The following is a 25,014-nucleotide window of genomic DNA, read 5'->3' on the forward strand; positions in this document are numbered from 1 at the left end:
GGTACAGGTGCTTGAAAAAGCAGCCAATATCCAAAGAAAAACTTTGAAAGACCTTCAGAAAACTGAAGAACTGTTGCTGTTAATTAAAAAAAATTACTGGAAAGTCTGGCTCCTGGGAAGGAAAATATAAAGAAATGAAGTGTGGCTTGAGACTTTTGTACAGTATTGTAAATCTGTGGACACCACACTTTGTTACAACTGATTACAACATTCAGAGTTACTGGCTGATGTGTCCACCTTGAACCTTTCATCAAAGAAGCAAAGAAAACTGATGATTTAATCAAAGATGCAGTTTCATTCTGATTCAAGAAGCTGAAATGCTCAAACTGGAGGTCACATAATACACTGTATTTAATGTAGTGACTGAATAAGAAAACTAAAGAGCTGTGGTGCCTTCTAATCCACGAGTCTCCTGAAATCAATTTCCCAGTTCAGACAAAGGACAGGCACGAGTAGGAAATTATTAATAGAGCAAAGTATAATTGATAAGTTAATTATTCATAACCCCTTAAAATTTTGCATGTTCGGACCTGCCAGATGGGATTTCAAGCAGCTTCGTCTTCTTTTGAATATACCTAACCAACATGGATTTAGCTTTCAAGAGATCATTTGGCGCTAGGAGAGAGAAACACAAACACACGCACACAGGTAGTGGAGGAAGTCCTTTAATGGCAAGGAAACAGGCAGAACTGGCAGAGGGAGATAAGACCCTCCAGTCGGTGTCCTAAACGTGAAAATAAACAGGAAAAAAAAGGGTGGGGGACCAAAGGAGAGGGAGAGAGAGAGGGGATAGCAGTGGCGGGAGGGGAGAGGGGGTAATGAGTTCTCAGCCATGCAGAATAGCAGTACACCTCATCTCGTTATCCTCTTGTCTGGGTGGTGTTTTTGCTTTGTGAGATAACAAGTGGTTCACTGATTGTGGAGTTAGACAGGCTAAGTATGCTTATTTGTATTTGTTTAGAGGAGAGCTTGTGGTCAGTGCGGCTGTTTTGGTGGACGTGAGGTCTGGTGTCTCGTGTTAAGTCGGCTTATATAACAGGTCGATGTGGAAGTGTTTGTTGTTAGTTAAACTGTATTAAATGTGTGCTGTATGTCTTCCACAGGCAACATAGTCCTTCGCCTTTGCAGGACATTGTTTGTGTTTAAATATATTTTAATCCTCTTAAAACTTCTTAAACTTCTACGTACTTCCAGTAATTACCATATTTCCATATTCACAGGCCATTATACTTTATTTTGTCTTTTGTCTGACGAGTTCTCGCCTTTACTGAAGGCTGCAGTATATTTCTGCTGCACCAGTCTGCCAGCATTAAAGTGGCACAGCTCCAGCAGTTTCTTATATACAGCTCTGGATGGCAGCCATTCGCTCAGACCCGCTGCCTCCTCTTCACATGGTGTACGCCACCCAGTAGATCACATTCACCACGGCGAAAGTGAAAGGAAACACGGCCCTGGCATAGATGTCGATGGTATCTGCATCAATGGGCTTGCAGACACACTTGGAACAGCACTTCTTCTTCTCTTCCTCGCGCTCCTCCGGTTGCCTGGATCTTCTCCGCCTCGGCTCCGTCTCCTCCGTTCCACCCTCCCCGGGAATTTCGCTGCTGGAACGCTGGGCTCGACCGTGGCGGCTGGAAATGACCACGCCCTGATTCATGCCGGTGACTGACAGGGAAAACAGAACCATTGCCTGTTTGCCGTTCTTTACAATAGACTGTGGAGAGGAGGAGACAGAGAAGCATCTAAGCATTTACCTGACAGAGCTCTATTCTGGCAAATTTGGCAAAAGTGACAATTCAACCCCTTTGCATTCATGAGGTCTACTACTATAACTTATAACTACTTTATAAGCAAAAGCTCTTAAGTATTTGGTCCATCCTGGTACTTTATATTTTATAATGCTTCATTTTTTTTAAATAAACACACGACTAACCCTAACCCTGTCAGTGGTTAAGGTAAGAGTTAATTGTGTGGTATTAATGATTATCATCTCTTTTGGCAGTTTTGATTACACCGTACTCACTAGAGCATAAGCGATCAGACCAATGTTGTCAGCTCATTTGCAAAACTATTGTTTCTGCATTTGTAATAGACAATTAATATAAATGTAAGTAAAGAAGAGGCACTTCAACCATTTTTTGAGTGTTGATGTTGCATAGTTTGTCCACCAGAGGGCGCTGAGCTGAGTTGAGCGGAAGGTAAACAAGTAAATAAATAACTAAATAAAACAAAGGCTTGAGAAATCTGTTTATGTTTCGTATGTTTGAAAGAAAATTACATCGGCCATTTTATTGTAATATTATATTTTAAAATACTTTGATATCTGCATCAGTATCAATGTAAAATACCCTATATCAGTTTGGCTCCTTTTTTTCCACAATCACTCCACTGCAACATTTAATTTTAATCGCTTCACTGCTCTGACAGGTAATCTGGTACGTTTAATATTTCTGAACTCATAGTTTTATAGCAGGTGCGGCCACTGTTATTCTGAAGGTTTACCTCAGTTATGATGGACACCAGCAACTTAAGAAGCTGACAGTATGATGAGAATCACTATTGCTTCCTGTGGGGCGATCATCTGTTTTCCCATTATGGTCTATAGAGATTCATGTCCTGCTGAAGGTCAGTGGGATGGATGCTTGTCAGCACCAAGGCCTGATGTCCGGCCTAGGTTTATGTTTAAGAGGTGCGCACAATTTAGTAGCAACACCCCCACCCTACCGCCCCGAAGCTCCAGATTGAAAGGTCTGCTGACAGGTGTACATGACGGAAATGATCGAATGAGTGATCCTCACCTCGGAGCTGAGCTTGCTGGCCTTGACCTTGGCTTTCTCTTTGAGTCGGTAGTCAGCGTTGTAGTGAGCAAAGGCGTACTCGATGAGGGCCGCGAACACAAACACGTAACAGATCCAGAAGTAGACATCTAACGCCTTGATGGCTGACGCTCGGGGCAAGGACGAGCGAGCGCTTACCATCAGCGTGGTCATGGTTAGAACAGTTGTAATCCCTGAAAACAAAGCAAAAATTTGACTTCTGTGGATGTGGGGCTCTTGATTAGTGTTCTCAGACTGTAGGTTGGTTGGTCCCCTACTGTAGTCTAGACAACAGTATAAACTGTCAGTTAGGTGGTTAATCTAAGGTTTCCTAAGGGAACACTATCCCCTTTCTGTTGGTAGCTTTAAACAAAATGAGGAACAGGATTTTCAAAAATATTTGGTGTACATATTCATCTTTCTCTCAGAGTGAATGTTGCTCATGTCCCATCATCTGGTCCAAATCTTCCATTTAAACTTAAAAAGACAGCCTCATCGGGCTGTCTGATGAGGCTGTCTTTTCTTGCTTTAACTAGAATGTTTGCAGCTCATCAGTGATTCTGTTGGCACATTCTGCAGAATTTTAGTCTTGAGAGGACATGAACGTTTGACTTGTCTCATCCTCATGCGTCAAATTCAAGGCCGGAGGGCCCGATCCCCCAAAATTTTAATTTAGCCTGCATGCAAATTTAGCATTTTGATATATTTTGGCCCACCAAGTTGTCTAGCTGTTGTCTGCATAGCATGTCCCCCAGTGTGTGCAGCCAAACAGAGGGGCACAACTTCATTGCACCTGCAAGTTAATAAGCTGCTTAACACTGACTGAAACAGACAGGACCATCGAGAGAGGTGGGAACTGAGAAGCTCTTTAGCTGTATCCATACTACATCAAGAAATATATATCTTCTTCTTCTTTGAGTAAAATCTCAACATGAGCAAGCAGAGGGGATGGTTGAGGCAGGTGGGCAATTTTCAGACAGGAAACTGCAAAGTTCAATTGCGAAATTAAGGCTTACGTGCGTCTGATTTCATAGCAGAAGGTAAGGCTGCATGGCATATGTAAAATACTTAATCATAAATCCTTTTTAATTAACAAAAAAATAATAATAATAAATACATTTTATTTATAAAGCGCCTTTCAAGGACACCCAAGGACGCTGTACAATAGGATAAAATACATAATAGAACAATGACACAATGAAGGACAATAAAACAAAAGCACAAGATAAAATGAACAAACAGTGGGTTCACAGTGAATATGCAGATTTGAACAGATGGTTTTGAGTTGAGATTTAAACTGGGGGAGAGAACCAATGTTTCTTATATCTGGGGGGTAGAGATAACATATTCAGGCCTGTGAGGACATCTGTGTGAGACCTGAAGAAATATGTGCAGGAACTGAATTAAAGATTTATTATTTTTGCTTTAACATCAGCATGTATTGAGCTATGTTGTATCCTGTGATGGTCATCAATAGGCTGCTATGAGTTCCTTGTAACCACAATGCATTAGTTTGAATGTAACCCCACACGCAGTAAGACTCTAAGAAAAGAAAACTGTCATTTATGTGGTTTAACCTTTCAGAGGACGAACGAGCATCAACCTTCACTGAAATAACCCCTTTCGAAATGTTCAAATATACTTCATCCAATTAATACTAACCTAAGGATACACGAGCAGGAACTGCTGATTGGCTGATCCAGAAGGACACCCAGGACATTGCAACCAGTAATATCGAAGGCATGTACGACTGGATGATGTAGACACCTCGATTACGTCTCAGCTGGAAGCGAAGACTGAGCCTCGGAAAGCGCCCCGCTGTGAAGCAGACAACAAGTCACTTTGTTTCAAACCAAACATGCTAATTATTTATCATAAAGAGGCCATTGTTCTTCACAGGCTCTGACGCTAGGCAACATCTTTTGCCTCGCTTTTGCCCCTAGTGGCACAACTTCAAGATTTAACGCATAAAATGGTGTTGCAGCTGCATCTTCCCAGCAGCTACTGCTCTCATCTCCTAAATCTCCTGCCTGGCTCAGCAGCAAGTCTGCCTTGATGCAGTTCGTCTACGAATAGAATACAACCACAGAAGTGCCTCTGGTTGAAAAAAAGAAGTCATGCTTCAAGAAGTATGTGTAGAGTTCTCCAATACAAGAGGGACCAAAGTCCAAAACCACCACATACGTGTAAAACATAATACAGGCACAAAACAACACAAAAGAGGGATGCTCACCTGATTTGAAATTCATCATCTCAGTGTCAAAGCGATAGTCTGTGATGGTGAACTGGGAAAGCTCTAATTTGTCCAAACCGTGAATGTGTCTCTGACTCTCCGACCAGTGATACACAATGTCCTCTGAGGAGTAACCATCTAGAAAAACAACAACAACAACAAAGACATTTACCCGTCCAGCCGACACAGATGTGCGAGGTTCGCTCAACATTTAGCATTTTCATCCTGTCACAGACACTGTAACCTTTCACAAATGTCACCGTGCTCGCACAATGAAATGTTTCAGCAATAAACTGAAATAACATTTTTAACCCATAAAGATGAATGTAGGAAAGAAGAAATGAACATTTAAGATAAATCCCAACTCACAGCTTTCCAAATCCAGCATGCATTCCTGTTCGTCCATGGGATACTTGGTAAGGTCCATGTCACACGCCACTGTCGAAGTGATTCTAGGAACAAAACGGCTCGCTTAATCAAACCCTGACACAGATGCTATTACAGTTTCTTCAATTTGTCATTTTTCAAATAAAAACTAAATTTTCTTTTATCTTCTTTTTGCATGTTCATCAATACATCCTTCATTATTTAACTCCTGGTATAAAAATCTGACTCTTTTACGAAAAGTCCATTTAGTTACTATTCATGCATTCTTATTTTTATTTTTTTGCTCAAAACAGCCTGCATCCAAACACAGCGCTAATGAGAACTGTTATATTTAACCAAAACAGTGCAGTCTGATCAAAACAATGACGAAAGACAGTGAAAATTTCTGGTGTGCTAAGATGAAACTGCAGAATTGTCTTATAATTTTCTGTAGGCAAAAGAAAGAGAAGACAATGATCTGTTTGTTTATACCGGCTACTATATAGAATCACTCCGTTAGGCTGCAGGCGGATCAGCTTGTTCTCTACGGTCACATCGTGAAACCAAGCAGATTTGGCGTTAACGATGAAGGTGTCGGGCAGCCACAGCTTGTCCACAAACCGACTGTCCAGTCCAAGAGTCTTGTTAGTGTGATTGTAGGACAAGCGGTCATCGTGCCAGCTCTGCCGCAGGAACACAGTCATGGTGTATTCCTGTCAGGAACACCACGGAATGTAAAACGGGAGACAGACTGTTAGGAATATTAGGTTCAATTATATTTACTTTGTATTTTTAAAAATATATTTAATTTATTTCATTATTCTGGACGGTTTTGGGAATAACTTATTTATATAGGAAAAATCGTTGGTGAGATTGTGTCAAAATATGAAATTATTTAGAAAAGAAAAGTAATTACTCAATAAGAATTTTTAGTAAGAAGAGATTTTGGCCCTTCAATTAATGATGAATGCAACATTTAATTAAAGGGTCCAAACACATTTCTTTTCAGACATAACCCTAAAACTGATATCACCGTTAAAATGCTGTTAATTATTGTTATAATCGCAAAATTGAAAAAGAATAATAACTCTTTTGTCACTATATTGTAGATTTGAATTAAATATTTTCTTCCTATTGCAAGAGATTTCAGCAAAATGTGACACTGAACTTCCTACCAAACAGAAATATAGAAAGAAAAGAAAACACAAAAAGCCATCTTCAAACGCCTGGTGAGCCACACAAATGCAGATCTGGCTGCAAATGCAGAAAAACACAACCAAAGAGTGAAATACCGCAATTAGCATCAAACAGCATAAACCACCAGAGAGGAGGCTGAAAAAGAAGCAAACAATGCTGGAGCACACATGCCGCACTGGCTGGTGACGTGAGTAACTACTGTGGTGCTTTTTTAGTATTCTGCTTGCATAATTCAGATATTACTGCAGCAGTTCAGTGTCCGGTTGTGTTTTATGTGTCCTCACAGCATAAAAGCAATAAAGCACTTGGCTTTATTGTCTTACTTTGCAGCCTTTCCCTGAATACTGTGCACTTTGTGTTTTAGTTTCATTGCTCTTTTGGCTACCACACTTTGGACTTTATTTCAGATGTTAAGCAAAAAAAAAACATATTGAATTGAAGCGTTTTAAGATTAAACTCCTTCTTTCATGATAGACATGGCGCCGCTCACGATTACAAGGTTACGCAAAATGATATTTGTGCAAAACATGAATTGCCCCATTGGATTTGATATTTCACTTTACAAAATCCATGAAAGTCTGAAATTATCCAACAACTCGCCCGATGTGTCACAAATGTTCACACTGAATGCGTTTAAACCTTCGAGTGGGATATGTCAGGATTATGCAAATAGTAAATCTTTGATCGTTGCGACAGTTGTGAAGTGATGATAGAGAATCTCGGTGCAGAAAGAAGGAGCGAGTGTCTGTTCTTTACCATGTTGGCTTCAGAGATGTGGTCAATGCTGGCTACTTCTATAGCCATGGCCACGTTCACGGGCGGACCTGCAGAGGAAATGGTGAGAAAAAAAAAGGGCAAACCTTTGCCCTCCCCATCTCAAACACCCACCCACGCCACTTCTCTGATTCCCATTCTGGTCCCTCCCATCCTAACTCCATAACCCATCTGTTTTTCTCCCATCCACCTTCCTCCCACGTCCAAACACTCCTACGGTGCATAGAGATTAAGCATTATCCAGTTTAGCCATGCGAAGTGGCACATCACACAATGGGCATTCATAAACAACACTGGGCTTTCATGGACTTGCACAGAGAGAGCTTCTGCCAACATTCACACGCACGCACACATACGCTGTAGCGTTCACTCAACAGTTTGCCATATGATTAGCATGGAGCGTGCAGCAGTCATCGAATGCTAGAGGGCAGAAACTACAGGGGGGGGGGGCTCAGTGATGCAGAACAGAAAGGCTATTTAAAATATATTAAACATTAAGGAATCATTTCCCATCATTCAACACCTCCCCATGCCATTTTGGGTAATTTATATTTTCAACACCAAATGCAAGTGAATGGGAAAAGGTTTTCAGTTGTATGCTTATTGTATGTTGATGTAAATGGGAGAGTTTAGAGGGCGATGTGATTCTATTCTCCAGCGCAGGTACAAAGATGACTATAACATTTGTTAAACAGCTATTTTACCAACTCTGGTTAGTAAATATAATAGAAAATATTTCGCTGTATATTAGAATGAAGCACAATGTGTAGCATTACCATAGAAACGTGGCATTGATTTTGTTTGCTACCACTCTAATTATGCAAATAGATTAAAATTCCAGAAAAATGTTTTACAGCATTATCAGTTCAGAAACTTTGCATTTGCAAATAGGCTTTGCACTCTGGAAACCTTGGCAGCACATATTGATGTTTACAGTGGGAAAAGTTGTTACTGTATATTAGTTTCTTGCATTATATAAAAAGAGACTCCACTTCCACTGCAGAACTAATCCTCCCTTACTGTTAAAATGATGTGAGATTGGAAACATTCAGACACTTTGGTTCATAATATGGTTTTCAACTTTCAAATCAGGTTTTGTGTAGTTATCAATTCTTCTAATATTCAGTGTTCAAGTGAGGCGATAACAAGATCCATAAATTTTATGTAAAGAAAAAAATACATTGTGCTTTTTTTATGAAACAATCTGTCTGTCACGTCTTTTCTTTACATCTTGTGCATCACTATCCTTACAAATTATATTTATCTTGCAAAAACATTTTTCATAATTATCATATATTTAAGGCCCTGTTATTGCTCCATATTAATAGCATGGGGTGGGATTTGAGTGAAAGAAACTGCCCCGAAATAACAGACATGATTCCCCAGTGGTCACAACAGCCTTCCATTTAGCTTCCTTTTTCAACACATTAAAATGTGACATAAATAGAAATGCAGTGACCACATGATGTTGCATTATGATTCTCTGCATCATGCACAGGGTGGTATGTGTGTGGCGATAGCGGCACTCTTGCCCCACATTTTCACCTTTCCTCAGCTGAGTTAAGCTGTGAGATTGAGAAATCTATTGCTGTGGTCATTGAATGTTTCACATTTGGCAGCCATTCTTAGCAAATTCTCCAGAGCAGCACACAATGTTTGTGCCACCGCTCCACTCCGGCGTGTCCTCCTGCAAAGCCTCTCTTTAATAAATGTTTTTTGTGTGTGTCCTTAACAAACTGTTCACCTGTCAGCATATGTATTTGTTAGGGGTGCAACGATACACAAAATTCACGGTTCGGTTCAATACTTTGGTGTCACGGTTCGATATTTTTTCGATACAAAAAAAATGTTCATGCCTTTTTAATTTGTCATTTATTAAAATTATAAATATATATTTTAACTCAAAAGTACAGTTTTTAAATTTAACCCTAACCCTTGTGCGTGTTTTTTATTTTGACAGCGAATGCGCACCTGCGGACCACTTATGTGCAGCCCCGGTTATATAGCTCGTCATATTGCAGCCACAGAAATTATTTTGTCCATGAAACCATAAAGCTGCACTTTCTTTTTGCCTTATAGTCTGATTTGTCATAACTTCTCCGTTTTGTGGTAAGCTTTTCTTTGGCTGTCACTTCTTCACCCTGACCTGTCTTATTTGGCTCAGCAGAACTAAAATATATATCTGTCTGTGAAGGTTCTCAGTCATCCAGGTCATCGTAGTCAAATATAAATCCTGCTGCTTTTACACACGCACTCACATAAGCTCAGCGATTTTCTGCGCGATCAACCTCTCACATGTTTAAGCTTGCTGCGGGAGATTTCACTTGTCATGTTTGCATAGTAAGCTAACAATTAATAAGACGATGTCAGAGGAATTGGTGCACAAATTATCATCACTCACAGATCAGTGCTGTCGCTCTCTATACACAGTTCGCATGATTGCAAAGTGAAAGCAAAAAAACAAGTGCAAATTCAAACGCGACTTCAATATGTCACATATTGACAGTGGCTCACCGATGCCAATGACATAATTACCCAGCTACATTTCTGAAAGAATGCAAAAGCATTGACATATATTTTTCCTTCTTACAATAGCCCGACGGGCAGGGAAGAGATAGATTTTGGTACCCCGACTGAAAAAATCGCTAGCCCCAGGACGTCAGGCTAGCGATATTGCAAGCCCTGTATCTGATTGAGGAATCATGCATCTTTGGAAAAGAGAGTTTATTACAGAGAAATGTCTCTTTCCAAAATAAAAACTATACTATCTGCTTCTTCTGGGTTATATTCTCAGCAGCATAAGGAGAATCATGTGCTAACAGCTGTCTAAATGACTCGGCTAAAGTTAGTAGCATGCTTGTTGTTTTTGTCTTTGCACTAGGATGATGTCGGCGTAAATGTGCAGTCATATTCGTTGTGTTCCCACTAGTGCTTTCAGGTTAATCTGGTTGAAATGACCTTAACACCACAACATGGCAAATCTCCGTTAACGAGCTACCGCCGATCGCCCCGTGCATGGGGCTAGACGGCCAACACGTTAACGAGCTAACTGTGCTAACACACTAGTTCCCACCCATGTAATTGAGCATTGCATGGCACATCCAACATACTGTTTTACTTTAGTCCATGACTCGCTTACCTTCAGGGTCATACGTCACATGAAAACCAAAATAATTCCAAACGCCAGATCTGAATGAGGGTGGGGGAGGTGCCCTGCGCTCTTCCTTCTGACTATGCTGTCTGTGTGGAGCGCTCAGTGGATCTGCGCTCGACAGTGCAGCCTAGGCGGAGTAGTCGAACGCAGATTCACTGAGCGCTCCACACAGACAGCATCGTCAGAAGGAAAGTTGATAAAATAAATTACAAATGTTGTATTGTTCGATACATACGCGTACCGAACCGAAAGCACTGTATCGAACGGTTCAATATCGATACGAATATCGTTGCACCCCTAGTATTTGTATGAGGTAAACAGAGCCTTGTTTTAATGTCGTACAGGAAAAGCCAAACCAAAGGCGCCTCTCGGGATAATGGAATTGGAAGATGAAGTGCAATCCATGCTCCTGTACTTAGGACTTCGGTTGGGTGATGCTAAGGATGGCTGTAAATGTGAGGCGGTGAAATGTAACCCAACGCCACAAGCAGTAGATCTCATACTCACCTCCTATCCCAGGGCGAAAATTTCTGGCATAGCCCTTCATTAAATCATCCAGATTAGGTAACCAGGATATTTCAATGTCTGTACCTACATAGTCCCCAACGTCACTCAGCATGGCCCTAAAGAAAACAAACACAGCAGCCTTCAGTGGTTGTCCTGTCACACGTCCACAGGAAAAGCCTGGCAGAACTTCAGATAGAGTTAGTAGCATACGTAAAAGTATCTCAAAATTTGACACAATAACCACTTTTTCAAACATAAATAAGATTCATTATTTAAATCGTTAATTTTTCCTATTACGGAGTTCCACAGGATTCTGTGCTAGGACCAAGTCTATTTGGATTACACTTGATTCCCTTAGGCAGTATTATAAGAAGGCATAGTATACATTTTCATTGCTATGCAGATGATACCCAGGTTTGTCGATCCATGAAGCTAGATGGCACACACCAATTAGCTAAGCTTCTCTTCATTGGCTGCCTGTTAAATCCATAATTAAATTTAAAACCCTTCTTCTCACTTACCAGGTCTTAAATAATCAATCTCCATCTTTTCTTAAAGACCTCATGATACCATATCATCCCAAAAGAGCACTTCACTCTCAGACTGCAGACGTACTTGGATATTTCAAAGTAGAATGGGAGGCTTTCAGGCCCCTCTTCTGTAGAGCCAGCTCCCAGGTTGGATTCAGGAGAGACACACCATCTCTACTTTTAAGATTAGGCTTAATACTTTCCATCTTAAAAAAGCATATAGTTAGAGCTGGATCAGAAGACCCTGACCAACCCTTAGTTACGCTGCAATAGGCCTATACTGCTGAGGGTTTCCCACGAGGCACAGAATATTTCTTCCTTACTCACCTTTTTTCTTTCGCTATGTATTTATACACCACCTTGCAAATAATCATTATTTATTATTAATCTCTGACCATCTTCCAAAGCGTGTTGTTTGGTCATGGCAGATCGCTGATCCTCGCTAAGCCTGGTTCTTCCTGTTAAGAGGGAGTTTTTCCTTCCCACTGTCACTAAGGCGTCATCTGATTGTTGGGGTTGGCTCTCTGTTATTTTGGGTATTTACCTTAGAATATCAAACGCCTTGAGGTGACTGTTGTTATAAAATTAATTGAAGTGAATTTCATTTGATTAAAGTAATTTAGACTCAGGTCACACTTATATCAGTGTTGGCAACAGAGAACCTTAGGGATCTTTGTGTCTAGTGAAGTGTACCCACACTTGACTATGCTGTGGAAAAATCTCGAGCAACCTTTCATCTCTTTAAAGTTTGTCAGAAAAACGTAACATAGGTGCACTTAAAATGTACACGGAAATATAGTATATAAGGTAAAAATTGAATTTGTGCGATTCTAATGCTTGAAAATTAATACTTGGTATGACCACTTTTATTCTTCAACACAGGCTTGGACAGGCTTTCTCATAATTTCTTTAGCTAGTATTCAGGAATAGTTCTCCAGGCTTCCTGAAGGGCGTTCTGAGCTCTTCTTTATATGTTGGCTGCCATTATCGTGGAAGTCTTTGTCAATCAGATCCTTCCAGATGGTACTGGTGGTGGATCCCTAACACCACTGGTTGAAATGGAACCTTAGCCCACAATACAGTTTCCACCATGTTAGGTTTTTGCTAGATTTTTTCCTGTTTGAATTTCAGATAGTGGTATTCTACTGTATATAGATTTTAGACGTGCAACTTCTTCTTTTATCCTTCACTTGTCTAGTTGTCTAGTAAATTTTTAACAACACACTGCACTCTATGCTAAAATATGCCAGGTTTTCATGTAATAGCTCTTTGGGAATCAGCTTTTTAGTGCAAAAATGCAACTTCGTGCCTTTTGAACTGTGTTAGTTTATCAAAAAACTGGGAGCAAATTATATATTTTGTATAATCCTGACACGCTACTAGCAAGAAAATTGCCTCTTTGCTAAATTTTATGCTCGAATGATTCATAGGTGAGTTTTAAGTGGCTTAACAAAAAATAAGAAAGTTCCTCTGAAAATGCTCAGGTCAAGAACTGGACTGAAAATGAGTCAGAAAGCAGACAGTGCAAAAGAAAAAAAAAGGATCAGAAGACCTTCAGACTGAAGAAGAAGCCTGAAGAATTGTTGCTCAAGACCAGTTTAAAAATGACTAGAAAGTCTGGCTCTTTGACAGCAAATTATAAAGAAGTGAGGCATGATTCAAGAATTCTGCACAGTATTGTAAATGTCTAATTGTATCTGTGATCTATTGCCACTGTGATCTTTGTGTTTCTTTGTGCAACTCTGTGTGTGCCTGTAATATGTGAGAGACTTTCCCTTGACATTCATACAAAGGCTCCTTGAGGAGGAGCCCTCTCTTCTGAATTGACGACAATATAAAATGATGAAAGCCCCCCTGTTATGGCAAAACATAGATCAAATGTCACTCTCATAAACAATTATGCTGAGCAACTCATACAGAGCACGAGATTTATGTCCAGTCATAATCAGCAGTTCAGTTTTGTGTTTGTAAATGTCACCAGGTCCATCACAGCAGAAGTGACCAGGTCGTGCATCCAGACATGAAGCTGAAATGTTCAGAATCTGTCAGATTAATGGAAGGAATTCATGTTAGCCGTTGACTATCCTGTAATCGAGGCCGGCCAGTATACAATTTGTAGTACCAGTACCTATATGGGGTGATTTATAAGCCAATATTCCAATATATAGCCCAATATTTTTTATTCTTTCAGACACACAAACCACAAATGCTCTTTTTCTGACGTTGTATTTTTTACTCAGTTATTTGTATTTTATAACGAATAAAACGTGTGTGTTTTTTAATATCTTGCTGCATTTTGTATAAGTTGATACTCAAGTTTTAAAAAAACAAGCAAAACTAAAGCTATTCTGTTATACCTGTATGCAAAAAATACACTGCACCCAAAATATTTCATAGATGAGCAATACTGATCAATCTAATAAACTTAAATCCTGAACATCCTCCCTATTCTGGTATTTTAAAGAGTACAACCTAACTAATAGGGTTGCCAACTCCCAGCCAAAACAAAAGGGGAACCACACCCCACCCTCCACCTAATAATGCTTAATTAACGTAATCGACTTTAATTTAATGCACGTGTTAAAAAATTTTTTTAAATGCACAGAAATCAATTATTTTTCTACAATAATTAGATTCAACATCTTTCTTCAACAGAACTGCAGACTGCACAGATGGTATCTTCCCAAAGGAAAAAGTACTATAGCTTACTAGGGTATATATTAGACTTAATAGTTACTATATACAATAACGTATTTCTATACATTTTACATCAGATGAATACTTTGGTTGTAAGATTCAGATAATTATTTATTACAAGCTAGACATGAGAATAAGAAAGAAAAGTATTTCTTTGTGACCCCCTTTCCCTGTTAATGCCCTACCTGCCCCCCTGGCTAAACCTTGCTAGGCCCGCCCCTGCACAGTTACCATTCTAACAACAGCTTATCAAGCTTAAAGGTGCTGCTGTTGTGTATCCACTGGTTTCCTCTTTCTGGTGCAAAGTGGGCCAAAAACAAACAAGAGAGACGGGAGTCACGACAGAAAAGCCAATCAGCTGATCATTGATCAGTTTCATGATTGAAGTAGCAGCAGGAGAGGGAGAGAGAGAGGCAGTCGCTCCATATACAGTATCGGTTGGTAAGCTTAACGTGGGAATGCTTTAGAAACATTCAGAGATGAACTTACAAACTTGCTTTACTTCTCTGGGATAACTTTCTCGGAGATGAAATGCTGGTTTGGTAGCGAGGCTCTAAATGCTCAACCAGACCGCCGACTGGTCTCGCACGTCACATCCGCTCTATCACGTGATGCATACTCCTCCGACGTGCTAAGGTTATGAGCTGAGTTATGCCATGTCGCACGTTTTGTGAGGTGCTTTTGTGATATTTAATGGATATTATTACATTTTTTATTTCTCTCCGATATCTAATCCAGTAATTTAGGTCAGCATCGCACCGATACCGATATGTGATATCGGTGATATCCATCTCTACTTTTCAACTGTATAAAATTGGAGGGAAAATATTTGATGTAACAAAAGGTCCCCAAAAAAAGAGCAACGTGAGCTCAAATTGTTAATCGTTTGCAGATGTTTACACATTTACATGACATAGAGTAACAGGGTAATAGTCAAGCCCCAGCAGCTACCACCAGCTAAAAACAGAAATAGTTCTCTTTTTAGCTGACTAAAGCAAACAATAGGGAAACAAAGAGGAAAAAGAGAGAAGGAAAAGGCTAAGGGAGTTGAAAATGAAGTCATCCATACCGGCTACACCTTCTACTTTTAATTTAGTGCTTTTATAAAAGACTGATGCTGCTTTAAATACAGTGTTTATTTATGAAAATGAAGGAACCTTCACTTTAATTATCATTTTTAGTCCTATAACTTGTCAGCATGTGCTTTTGAAAAAGATGGAGCGCAAAAACACGACTTTTATTAATAACATGTTTTCCAAAACTCTCTTGCATCCTTGAATTATTCATCGCTGATTTAGGAAATCACATTTTCTCAAGATTCAAACATTAAGAAAAAAACGTGTGCGTGCAATTATTTGGTCATTTATTTTCACCCAAAGCAACTCGTCCTTTGTTTGTTTGTTTTGTTTCCTCTTTGCATGAAAATGATTAAATCCTGAATGTCAAAGATGCTGAATGTCAGCGCAAAATTACATCTCTCAGGGGTGTCCTTTCAAAAAGTTTTTTTTTTAAAAAGTCTGTGCTTGTTTCAGCATTCAAAAGCCACGCTGATTAAAGCCTGGCTGACATATTTTTCCTCAGTCGTGTTTCCACAGCGTGCTTTTGTCCACAAGGAGTCTGACAGCAGATCCAAATCTAACAGCGTAGCCTCAGATTCCACACAGCGCATAATAAACAAAATGCTGCGCCTCACTCCACAAACCTCCAAATCGCTGTATTTCACTGAAAATAGGCTCTCATTACACTGTGGACTTTTATTCTGAACAACATACCTTTGTGCATGCATTGTTTTGCATTCAATTCAAACTGCCCCCATGCACTGCCACCTCTGTGTATGTGCCAGGAGCGGAATAACAGCAACATTTAAAGCTATTGTCTGTTTTAAGGATCCGGAAATCACTTAGTGCTGCCTGAGGGCAGAAAGGTAACACTGTGAGCAGCAACAGCAGGAGCCTCTGTGAAGGATTTCACAAACGTAGCACAGCTGAGATACCACCAGGTGGCAGTTTTGTATTCTGAAACACTCATACACAGATCCATACACATAGATTTAGAGGGGAGTTTAAAAATGAGAAGTCCATGTTGAAAAGAGGCATGGCTTGTTAGACATCACCATGAAAAAGACACATGGAGATGAATCAAATGTTAGAAGCAAAGCTATCGTGCAAAATTGAAGGTGCTGACTGTTTTTGCTACAAACAAATACGATTTTTCTGACATCCAAAGGCCGGCGGTGGGGGTATCGACAGGGAAATGGACCGCATGGGGGGTTCGTGGAAGGTGTTCAGATCGTTCGACAATGAAAAGCCGCGAGCTGACCTTTGAAATCGGGCTGACATTTGAAGAAAGTCGACGTGCCCGAGAGCACAGCATTATGCCATACGGAAACTATTCACCAAAATGTAACGGCTGGTTAACTGAATATGAAATAAAATAAATAAACATTTCTGCCATGCCATTAACATTTTCTCGGTGGATCTGTTTTGCAGAGGCAGATGTATTTTTAGTCTGGCAATCACTGTCATGACTAAAAAAATGGGAGCACTGAGTGAATTAATTAATCACTAAGTGACTCCTGGATTTCTGCGCTAATTGGGAGTTTCTAAATCTGGAAATAAAGAGCGTTTCTTTCAAGTCATTTGTTAACACACCAAGGTCAAACAGACCTCTGTCTGGAGAGGAGGAGAAAGCGGGTGGAAATGTATATCACACAAATCCTATAGTAGAACTCTATTTATTGCAATTTAACACTCATTTTACAGTTGTTAACTGTTTTAGGATTTAAAGATTTAAGGCCCTGGTGCCTTTATTCTCTGCAGTTCCCACACAGCTGTGAATATTTAGTGTGAAGGAGTTGTATGTAATAACTAAGACTCTTTTCTGTCATGGTGTGGTTGTTGCACAGCATCTTTTTTTAATTTTTCTCCCTCTTTATATGATGGGGGCTGCTCGTGTGCAGCGCTGCTTCGATTTACTCTAAAACACATGCGAAGAAATGTTAATCCAAGGGTCCAAAATCCCGACTAAAAGCTTTTATCGACTCAATTAATCTGGCTTTACTGACTTTCACATATACATATATAATTTTTCACATTTGCCACAGATTATTGCTTTTATTGCAAGCTGTTCTCTTAACACCAAATGTTCTCCTTCTCTACAAACATATCAGTTTGCTTAAGGAGGAAAAAACAACTTCACTTCTTCTCCAAAGAAAAATCAAATGTATTCTGTTGAAAGACGCACCGGTCTGAACATTTGATTGCTTTCTTGGATTTACGAAACATTTGCGCCTCTTCATTTTCCCACCCCTCCATCCATGACAAGCAGTTGAGAGGGTGTGCATTTGCAGACGCTCCTAATCCTTCTATATTTCGCTTTCATTAAACGTCTCTCTCAGGGCTCGGATCTGCCGTCTGTTTGTGAGCTAACATTAAACAGTTGGGGAGAAAAACAAAGAGAAGCGGCTTCACTCAAATTTATGGTGTCTTTTTGTGAATGCAAAGCACAGCACACACCAACAACCCTAATCAGTATCGTATAATCGCTCAAATCGATACCTGGACTACCTATCAGCGCCCTGATCTAACTGTTTCTATTAGTTCTGTGGTGAAATGAATCAAACTGGGATAAATATTAAATAAAACATGAATAAATAGATAGTTAAATCACTGAACAGCTGCTTCACATTTATAGGTGTGGGTTTCTAACGGTGTTCGCACTGCATTAGCAGTCATAATTAAGGGTCTGTGCTGCGCTGCCATGCGGCAAACAGATGTTTTATTGACCAGATTTGCACTCAAATAATGTTTGTCAGTCTTAATCGCATTCCAGAGTGCTCCATTTCCTTCTGCACATCCATTTTTTTTAATACAAGTATCAATAGATAATGTAGAGTACATTCAAAAGAAAGAGTCCCAAATTTAAAAACAAACTTCTCTTTTTTTTCTTGTTAAAAGTATTCAAGTTTCTCCCAACATTTGTGTTTTTAAACATTAAAGTTTCTAATGTCTAAGAATATATATTTTTATACTAATAATAATTTGTGTTAGCGAGTGTGGCATTGTTTATTTATTTGCTTATCACTGTGAGCATTTTGAAAGCTTAAAAATTATTCTATCATTAAAACTATTTCTTCATTATGATGGTAAAAAGCAACATTTATCCCCATTAGACAGAGTTGGGCTTGGTGGGGCGGATTGTTGTGATAACTGGGGGTTAAATTAGGGTTTGGCAGGTGGAGGAAACACTGAGATCAGGTGTAGTCATGCATCACGGGGAAAAGAATTAATTATAAGTCACAAAGCCGTCTTTCTGCAAGGCTGTGATTGGCTGACCTGTGCACCAGTGTCACTGCTTTTTGTGGAATTAGCCAACTGAAGCTTACAAGATGTAAACAGTTGTTTCGTGAGCTATATGTGCTAAAGTGCCTGCTATGTTCATGCAACCTTTGAATAAAACAAAATAAAATTAGTATACTTGACAAAAAACATAATTCAGCAACACGTCGTGTATAGATCGTTCCTTTAACCCTCAACGATTAGGTAATGCATGGACAAATTACTGCTTTATCTTTCACTTTATCTCTTTCCTGTATGATGGTCTAGAACTGAAGTTTATCCAAGCTAAAAAAAAAAGCGAAAGGAATAGAAAAAGAAGAAAAAGATCATTTATGGTAGACTAAATTTATGTCTGAAACAAAAAAAAGATAAGTTGCTGTTTCTAAATCTGTGAGCCTTGCACCCTTTCCATTTCTTCTCATTGATACCAAGACATGTGTTGCTCTCCTCCCTCTGCAGGAAGCTCAAAGGTCAGCTGCAAGACAGCTGGGAGGGATTCGATGTCTTGCTCAAGGGCACTTCATATGTATGAATCCTGATACTCTAGTTACATAATGGTGTCTCTAAACACAGGGCTTCAGTCTCTGCCTCTCATAAAAATAAAATAAAAAAACTGTGATGGAGTCTGTGGGATGATCATGCTGTACAGTGCTGCTGTTAGAGAGGTCCTTATCTGAACGGAAAATGCTGCAGGACTCGCGTTCAGGTCAGTGAATATCCTGCGCTATTTTAAAGAGCCCGAAGACCCAGAACATCTCCAAACTCGGATAGTTTGTCACGGACTAGCTTTCGTCACACATCACGTTGCCGACACATCACACCTCCGCTGGATAAAATAAAGCAAATCATTTTGACATTTGCTTTGAATATAATGATCATAGAAGGAACTGCAGGAAATGCACAGGAAATTCTGTTACGCACTGGTTTCCAAAGCACTCACATTACAGTTTGAGTGTAACCAGTGCAAAATACCCAACGCAGAACTGCTGTATCACAGCCTTGTCCATTCTCATGGGGATTAGATACTGCTGGTATTTATCATTAGGTTAATTTCATTGCGTTTAACATACTTATCAAAGTGACATGCAAACTGCTAAATAAATTCATGTATAATTATCTAGAAATTAATGAAATCAGCAAAACTCTCCTAAACTGTTTCCTTTTCCCATTTACGTGTGATATGTCAACATAAATTGAGTAGGCGGCTTCTAGCTGAGGCGCTGAGGTGTGCCTGCATCACCCTGTAGCCAGCTCACAGTCAGGCTTCGGAGCCAGCTCATGCAGCCGGGGGAACATGATCAAAACACAGCGTTACTGGAAAATGTAGTCTCCGGACGGTGGGGGGATTTATCCGCTGAGTCAGTCTCTCATGCGGATTAGTCAGGACAAGGGCTTCACCTGAGTGCAGGTTTAAGGACAAGTGTGACAAGCCAGAAAAGATGATAAAATGTGGAGTTTAAATCCTCCTGCATGAAGCAGGGGCAGCCACCTGCTCCTAAACTACACGTCCGCATGAAAACAAAGGTGGGGAGTGACCTCCTGTGCATGTCCTTCTGAAAAGGTAAATAATGACACTAAAATTCTCTTCCCGGGTGTGCTCTAAGCTAAACTGCTCGACTAGCAGTTAAAATAAAATATGATTAGCTGCATCGTGGGGCCAGGTTGACCTGCAGCAAGGCCCCGAGAATAGGATGGACCCACACTCCTTACAATCTGTGCATTTTAGTCCATAAATGCCACAATTGGGCTCTTAAAGAGTGCTTTAGACTCAGCTTTGCTCTGTCAGTAATCCAACACTTTTCCCCGGGGGGTTAGTCAGCCTGCAGGTGAGTCTCTTGTTCTATTTGTGTTCAGTTTTTAATGCATTTCGTTTACAACAAAGGCCCTATTTAAAGGAGGCCTTATATACTTAATAGACTGGAGCTCAGGAGGTAGAACAGGTCATCTGCTAATCACAAAGTTGTTGGTTTGATCCCTGGCTGCTCCAGTCTGGATGCCAAAGTACCCTCAGGCAAGATACCAAAACCCAAGTTTCTCTCTGATGCGTTCAGAGTGTGAATGTTAGACAGAAAAGCATTCAGATATAGAAAAAAGTGCATGGGTATGAATGAGTGAACAATGTGTGTTGTGTAAATCACTTTAAGTGCTTAAGTATAGTAGAAAAGCACTGCATGAAAACCAATCCATTTACCATTTGCTCATAACTTGGAGTTTACTAAAATGGCTTTGTATTTACAACTCAAACTAATCCTTACATCAGATCCTTATCATCCATTTTAACTCACTTCCCACTCTCTTTAAGCTAACTTTTATACAACTGGCTAGGTTTGAACAGCATGTCAGCGGGTCTTCTGCGCTCACAGCCAGCCACACTGTATTAAGGATATCCCTCTATGAGGACATTAAACTCTGAGAAGTAGAAAATCTGAGAAGTATCAAGCCTAAACTTTGAGTTCACAGGGATTATGTGTGCATTACTTCATTATTTAATATGAGAATCCACCACAATTACCAGTATAAATAAGAGAGGAGAAAATGTAATGCATAATAGGACTGCTTAAATCTCTTTTGGTCCTCATTTCTTTCAAAGATTAGCTTTGCTGGACTTAATCAGTATTTTTTTTCTCCCCCGCACTCTTATTGTCACATTTCTTGGTCTTTGAGATATCGCTGTTGTAGCGCACAATCTGTGAATCTCCTTTCAACCTCCAGTCAGCTGGTGATAACCACACACCGACATGCATGAAAGTATTATGTGTAATCTGGCTGTGCAGCCACCTGTGTCGGTATGTTCAGCTATCTTTAGTAGCACCTGCGTGTCACGGGAGTCGGGTCTGGTTAGAGTTTTGATTTATGTTCCTGTCTTTGTGACCAGATAGCAGCCTCGCTGTTGACTTATCTCCTGCAATCAGAGCTGAATGAAGTCTAATTATAATAACACTGCAGACTCGACACTTTATATAGCTGCTGCGTCACAATAAAGTCTTACAACTGGTAAACCACTGGAAGTCAGGTTAATCATGTATATGGATTTTTTTTTTTTGTCAGTGTCAGTTCTGAAATAATGACCTAGCTGACCTTTCAAGGTTTCGTTTCTTTTTAAAAACATGATCTTTGGCCCTTGTGATAGAAATCCACTGTGGACTGTGACAGCAGCAAGAACACGGGTGGAATTAATGACTAGACATACATATAACAGAGCCACCATTATTATATTAGTCACACCTTTGCTGGTACAAAAAAGACTAAAACACATTAATCCTTTTTCATAGTGACAAAAGCTAATGAAAAGGCTTAGCCTGTGTTTGAATCAACTCAACCAGTGTAGTGCGGTAAATTAACTCCCTGCCATCTTGTATGAATGTCAGTTCTGTACAGTTCCCTTAATGTTTCCCACACTGGAAGAAAGCAATGCATCGCCCATTATGACAGGTTCACTGCATTTTGCTAACAAGCCCAATCCAACAAAAAATCAAAAATCTGCAATTTGTAGACATGAAAATTTAAACTGTCATGCAACACTTGCAGAAAATTATACAGTCGATCATTTGCAATATTCGTGCACTGAGGCAGAGGTGAATGAGGTGGGGATTAGCGTTAGTCGCTTTCTTAACTCACTCTGTATTCCAGGTGTCGTGCCAAAAAGTGACTCCTGATGTTTCGGTGTGGTTTTTATGTCTAATATATTTGCTTGTATTGGTACATATCTGTATACAACATGACTGACAAAATGAGTTAAATATAAAATAAAGAAGGAAAGAAAAAAATGAGCTGTTTCGCAGGTATCTTTGTGACTGTGTGTTATTCCAGCGCTTTTTGGTGCCTTAAAGTACGTTTATAGAACTGAAGTGTTGTGTTTCTTCCTATTTCTGCTGCCCTCTTTGTCAAATCTCTCTTGAAAACAACACTTTTAATATCAGTGACACTTTCACCTGCAGAAATAAAAAATGTGTAAAAAAGACATGTCACTTTAGTAAAGTGCAGCTTCTACATTGTGACAGCAATGTTCTCCCTGGCTTAAAGTGACTTGATATTATTAATGAGAGATATGTGTGAGAGAGTACAGGCCAACAACTTATTTGCAATGGTTTAAATACTACCAGGCACTTTTTGTGAAATACCCGAAGACCTAAATCTTTAAAAACAAGTTGTACATTATAGTTTTACTTTTCTAAAACGACTAAGATCATCCCTGAAAAGATTAAGCATGATAGATTTTTAAAAGCATTTACTGGGCAGTACTTTCAGGGATGGATTAACACATATCTGGCACTCTATTTAACAGTTACCATTTCAAGACAATTTTTATCTCGGGCTACTGATGACCAAAGGATGATGCTTTTCTCTACTACGCAATAGCATGTTTTCTAGCCCACTCCTCTGTTACAGACATTATACAGTCCATTTAGATGCAGATTGTACTCTGTAAAGTGAAGGGTAAGTGACACTTCAGCTGTAAAGAAAAAACTGTGAAATTCATGCAACACCAAAGGTGGTGAGGCGCAACTTAGCTAAGCAACTTTTGTGAAATGGATAAACGAGGAGCTAAAAAAAGAGAATCAGGGTGATTCTGTGCAGAGCAGGAGCGAGGAAAGAAAGCGGCGTGCAGGTTTCCTCTGCAAAGTAAGTGTGTGTGTGTGTGTGTGTGTGTGTGTGTGAGAGAGAGAGAGAGAGAGAAAGAGAGAGAGATGACACATAATGAGGTGCAAGAAAAAGCCTACACTCTGCATTGTACTGAGAACAAAATAATAATAACAGCAGTGACTGGAGGCAGGAAAATCCAATTACAATAGCTATTACTCCCTCTACTGGTGAACAGCCAAGAGGGACAATAGAGGTGATTTTCCCCAATTTTCCTCAGAGTTTCACCCTTTGCCCTTTTCAGTGTGAAAGCAAGTACTGAAACTGAAGCTCTGTAGTAGATGCTGATTATCCCGCGAACTGAATGCCGATGAATGCAGGCCTCTGTCAAAAACGAAGCACTGTAAACTAGTTTAGACAGACCTGACCTGCTCCTTGGTGAGAAGGTAATTTATCCTCAGAGTCAGCACAATGGTCCTGATAAATCTTTTCAAATGGCTGAAATCTGAACCGCTGCTGAATAGGACTGGATCACTCTTAAGAATTTTTTTTTACCTTATAATACACAACCTGGAATAATCCTACTTCAGAGACGCATTCACGACTGAAGCTCCCAGCAGCACCTACACCTTTTTTTTTTATTTAACCTCCCAAATTGAGCACCTTAGTGATATTCTATTTAAATGTACTGTGTTTACTGCAGTATGAGGCCTGCATCATGGGATCATCTGATGTATTTGATCCCTTACGTGGCAGATAATGTCACCCCCTGGAGGTTCGTGACATTATCTGACACGCGCGCGCGCACGCAAACGCTTCCACTCAGCTGGTATTCATCACCAGGGGAGGGGGGATAGAAAACAATCACCTCTTACTATGCATATGCATTATGCAAATGGTGTCATCAGGTTCATGCAAGCGGGGAAGAAAGCAGACTTCAGATTGTGGGTGTCTATAAGTAGTTTTATGTAAGCCTGTAGAAGTCCGTTTATCCACGAGTGAACGTGAACGTGAGTTTTGCTAGCACTGAGTCGTGGGAGGCGGTTGCACAACAAGCAGGACTTCAACTGACGCGAGACTTTAAATCAATAAGAAGAGCAGTTTATTGCTCCTAAATAGATGATATCACAGTGCCTTTCCTTGTTTTATCGTTCTAGTTTGTTGCTTTCTTATTATTATTAATACCGTTTATAATTTGACGGCTAACTTCTTCCGGAATATTCATAGCGCTCCGCAGTGGGAAGCACATAAGACACCTGCAAGAAGTTAAAAAAAAAAACAAACAAAAGCACAGCTGATCTCACCTGGTGAAAATATCTCCTCCGACGAAGAGCAGAGCGAGACTCGAAAACAGGAAAGTTGGGATCTCCATTCCACACGCTGTCAGATTAATATATGCGTAATGCTAAGAGAAAAGTTCCCCCGCAATGTAATTCGACGACAAAGCCCACAAGAGGATTTTTTTGTTAGCTTTTTTTGTTTGTTTTTTAGTTATTATTATTTTAGTGCGCTCTCCTCCCGATCCAGCGCCGCGGAGAACAAAGTAAAGTGTGGTGGTGAAGGTGATGGTGACCCCATGGTCGTGAGCTCCCCGATTCCTCCGCGTCCAGGAGCGCACAAGAGAAGAGCGCGCTTATGAAAAAGATGAAGACAAAACTCCGGGTCCGACCGAAACAAGGAGCCGATCCACCGCCTGACATCCACCAACAGCGCAGAAAGCGAGTGAGAGAGAAAAGGATGGAGAGAGGCAGAGGGAGAGAAAGAGAGGGAGGGTGGGAGAGAGGGAGGGAGACTCGCTAATCTGTCGATCCCTCCGTCGCTT

General features: G+C 40.1%; 1 protein-coding gene across 2 annotated transcripts; it reads right to left on the minus strand.

Moving 5' to 3' along the window:
• Positions 1-649: 649 nt before the first annotated feature.
• Positions 650-25,014, minus strand: gabrd (gamma-aminobutyric acid type A receptor subunit delta). 2 transcript variants are annotated; one of them, XM_004570937.5, is made up of 9 exons: positions 24,497-25,014; positions 11,048-11,163; positions 7,369-7,436; positions 5,908-6,128; positions 5,419-5,501; positions 5,050-5,187; positions 4,479-4,634; positions 2,799-3,010; positions 650-1,714 (listed from the first exon to the last, which is right to left on the minus strand). In XM_004570937.5, the coding sequence occupies exons 1-9, from the start codon at positions 24,562-24,564 to the stop codon at positions 1,388-1,390; spliced, it is 1,389 nt and encodes a 462-aa protein (XP_004570994.1). In that variant the 5' UTR covers positions 24,565-25,014; the 3' UTR covers positions 650-1,387. The 2 variants fall into 2 exon arrangements, with proteins under 2 accessions (XP_004570994.1, XP_012780044.1); XM_012924590.3 differs by lacking the exons at positions 7,369-7,436; positions 11,048-11,163 and having other exon boundaries at positions 24,497-25,012.

This window comes from Maylandia zebra, linkage group LG20 (genome assembly GCF_041146795.1).
Source record: "Maylandia zebra isolate NMK-2024a linkage group LG20, Mzebra_GT3a, whole genome shotgun sequence".
NCBI lineage: Eukaryota > Metazoa > Chordata > Actinopteri > Cichliformes > Cichlidae > Maylandia > Maylandia zebra.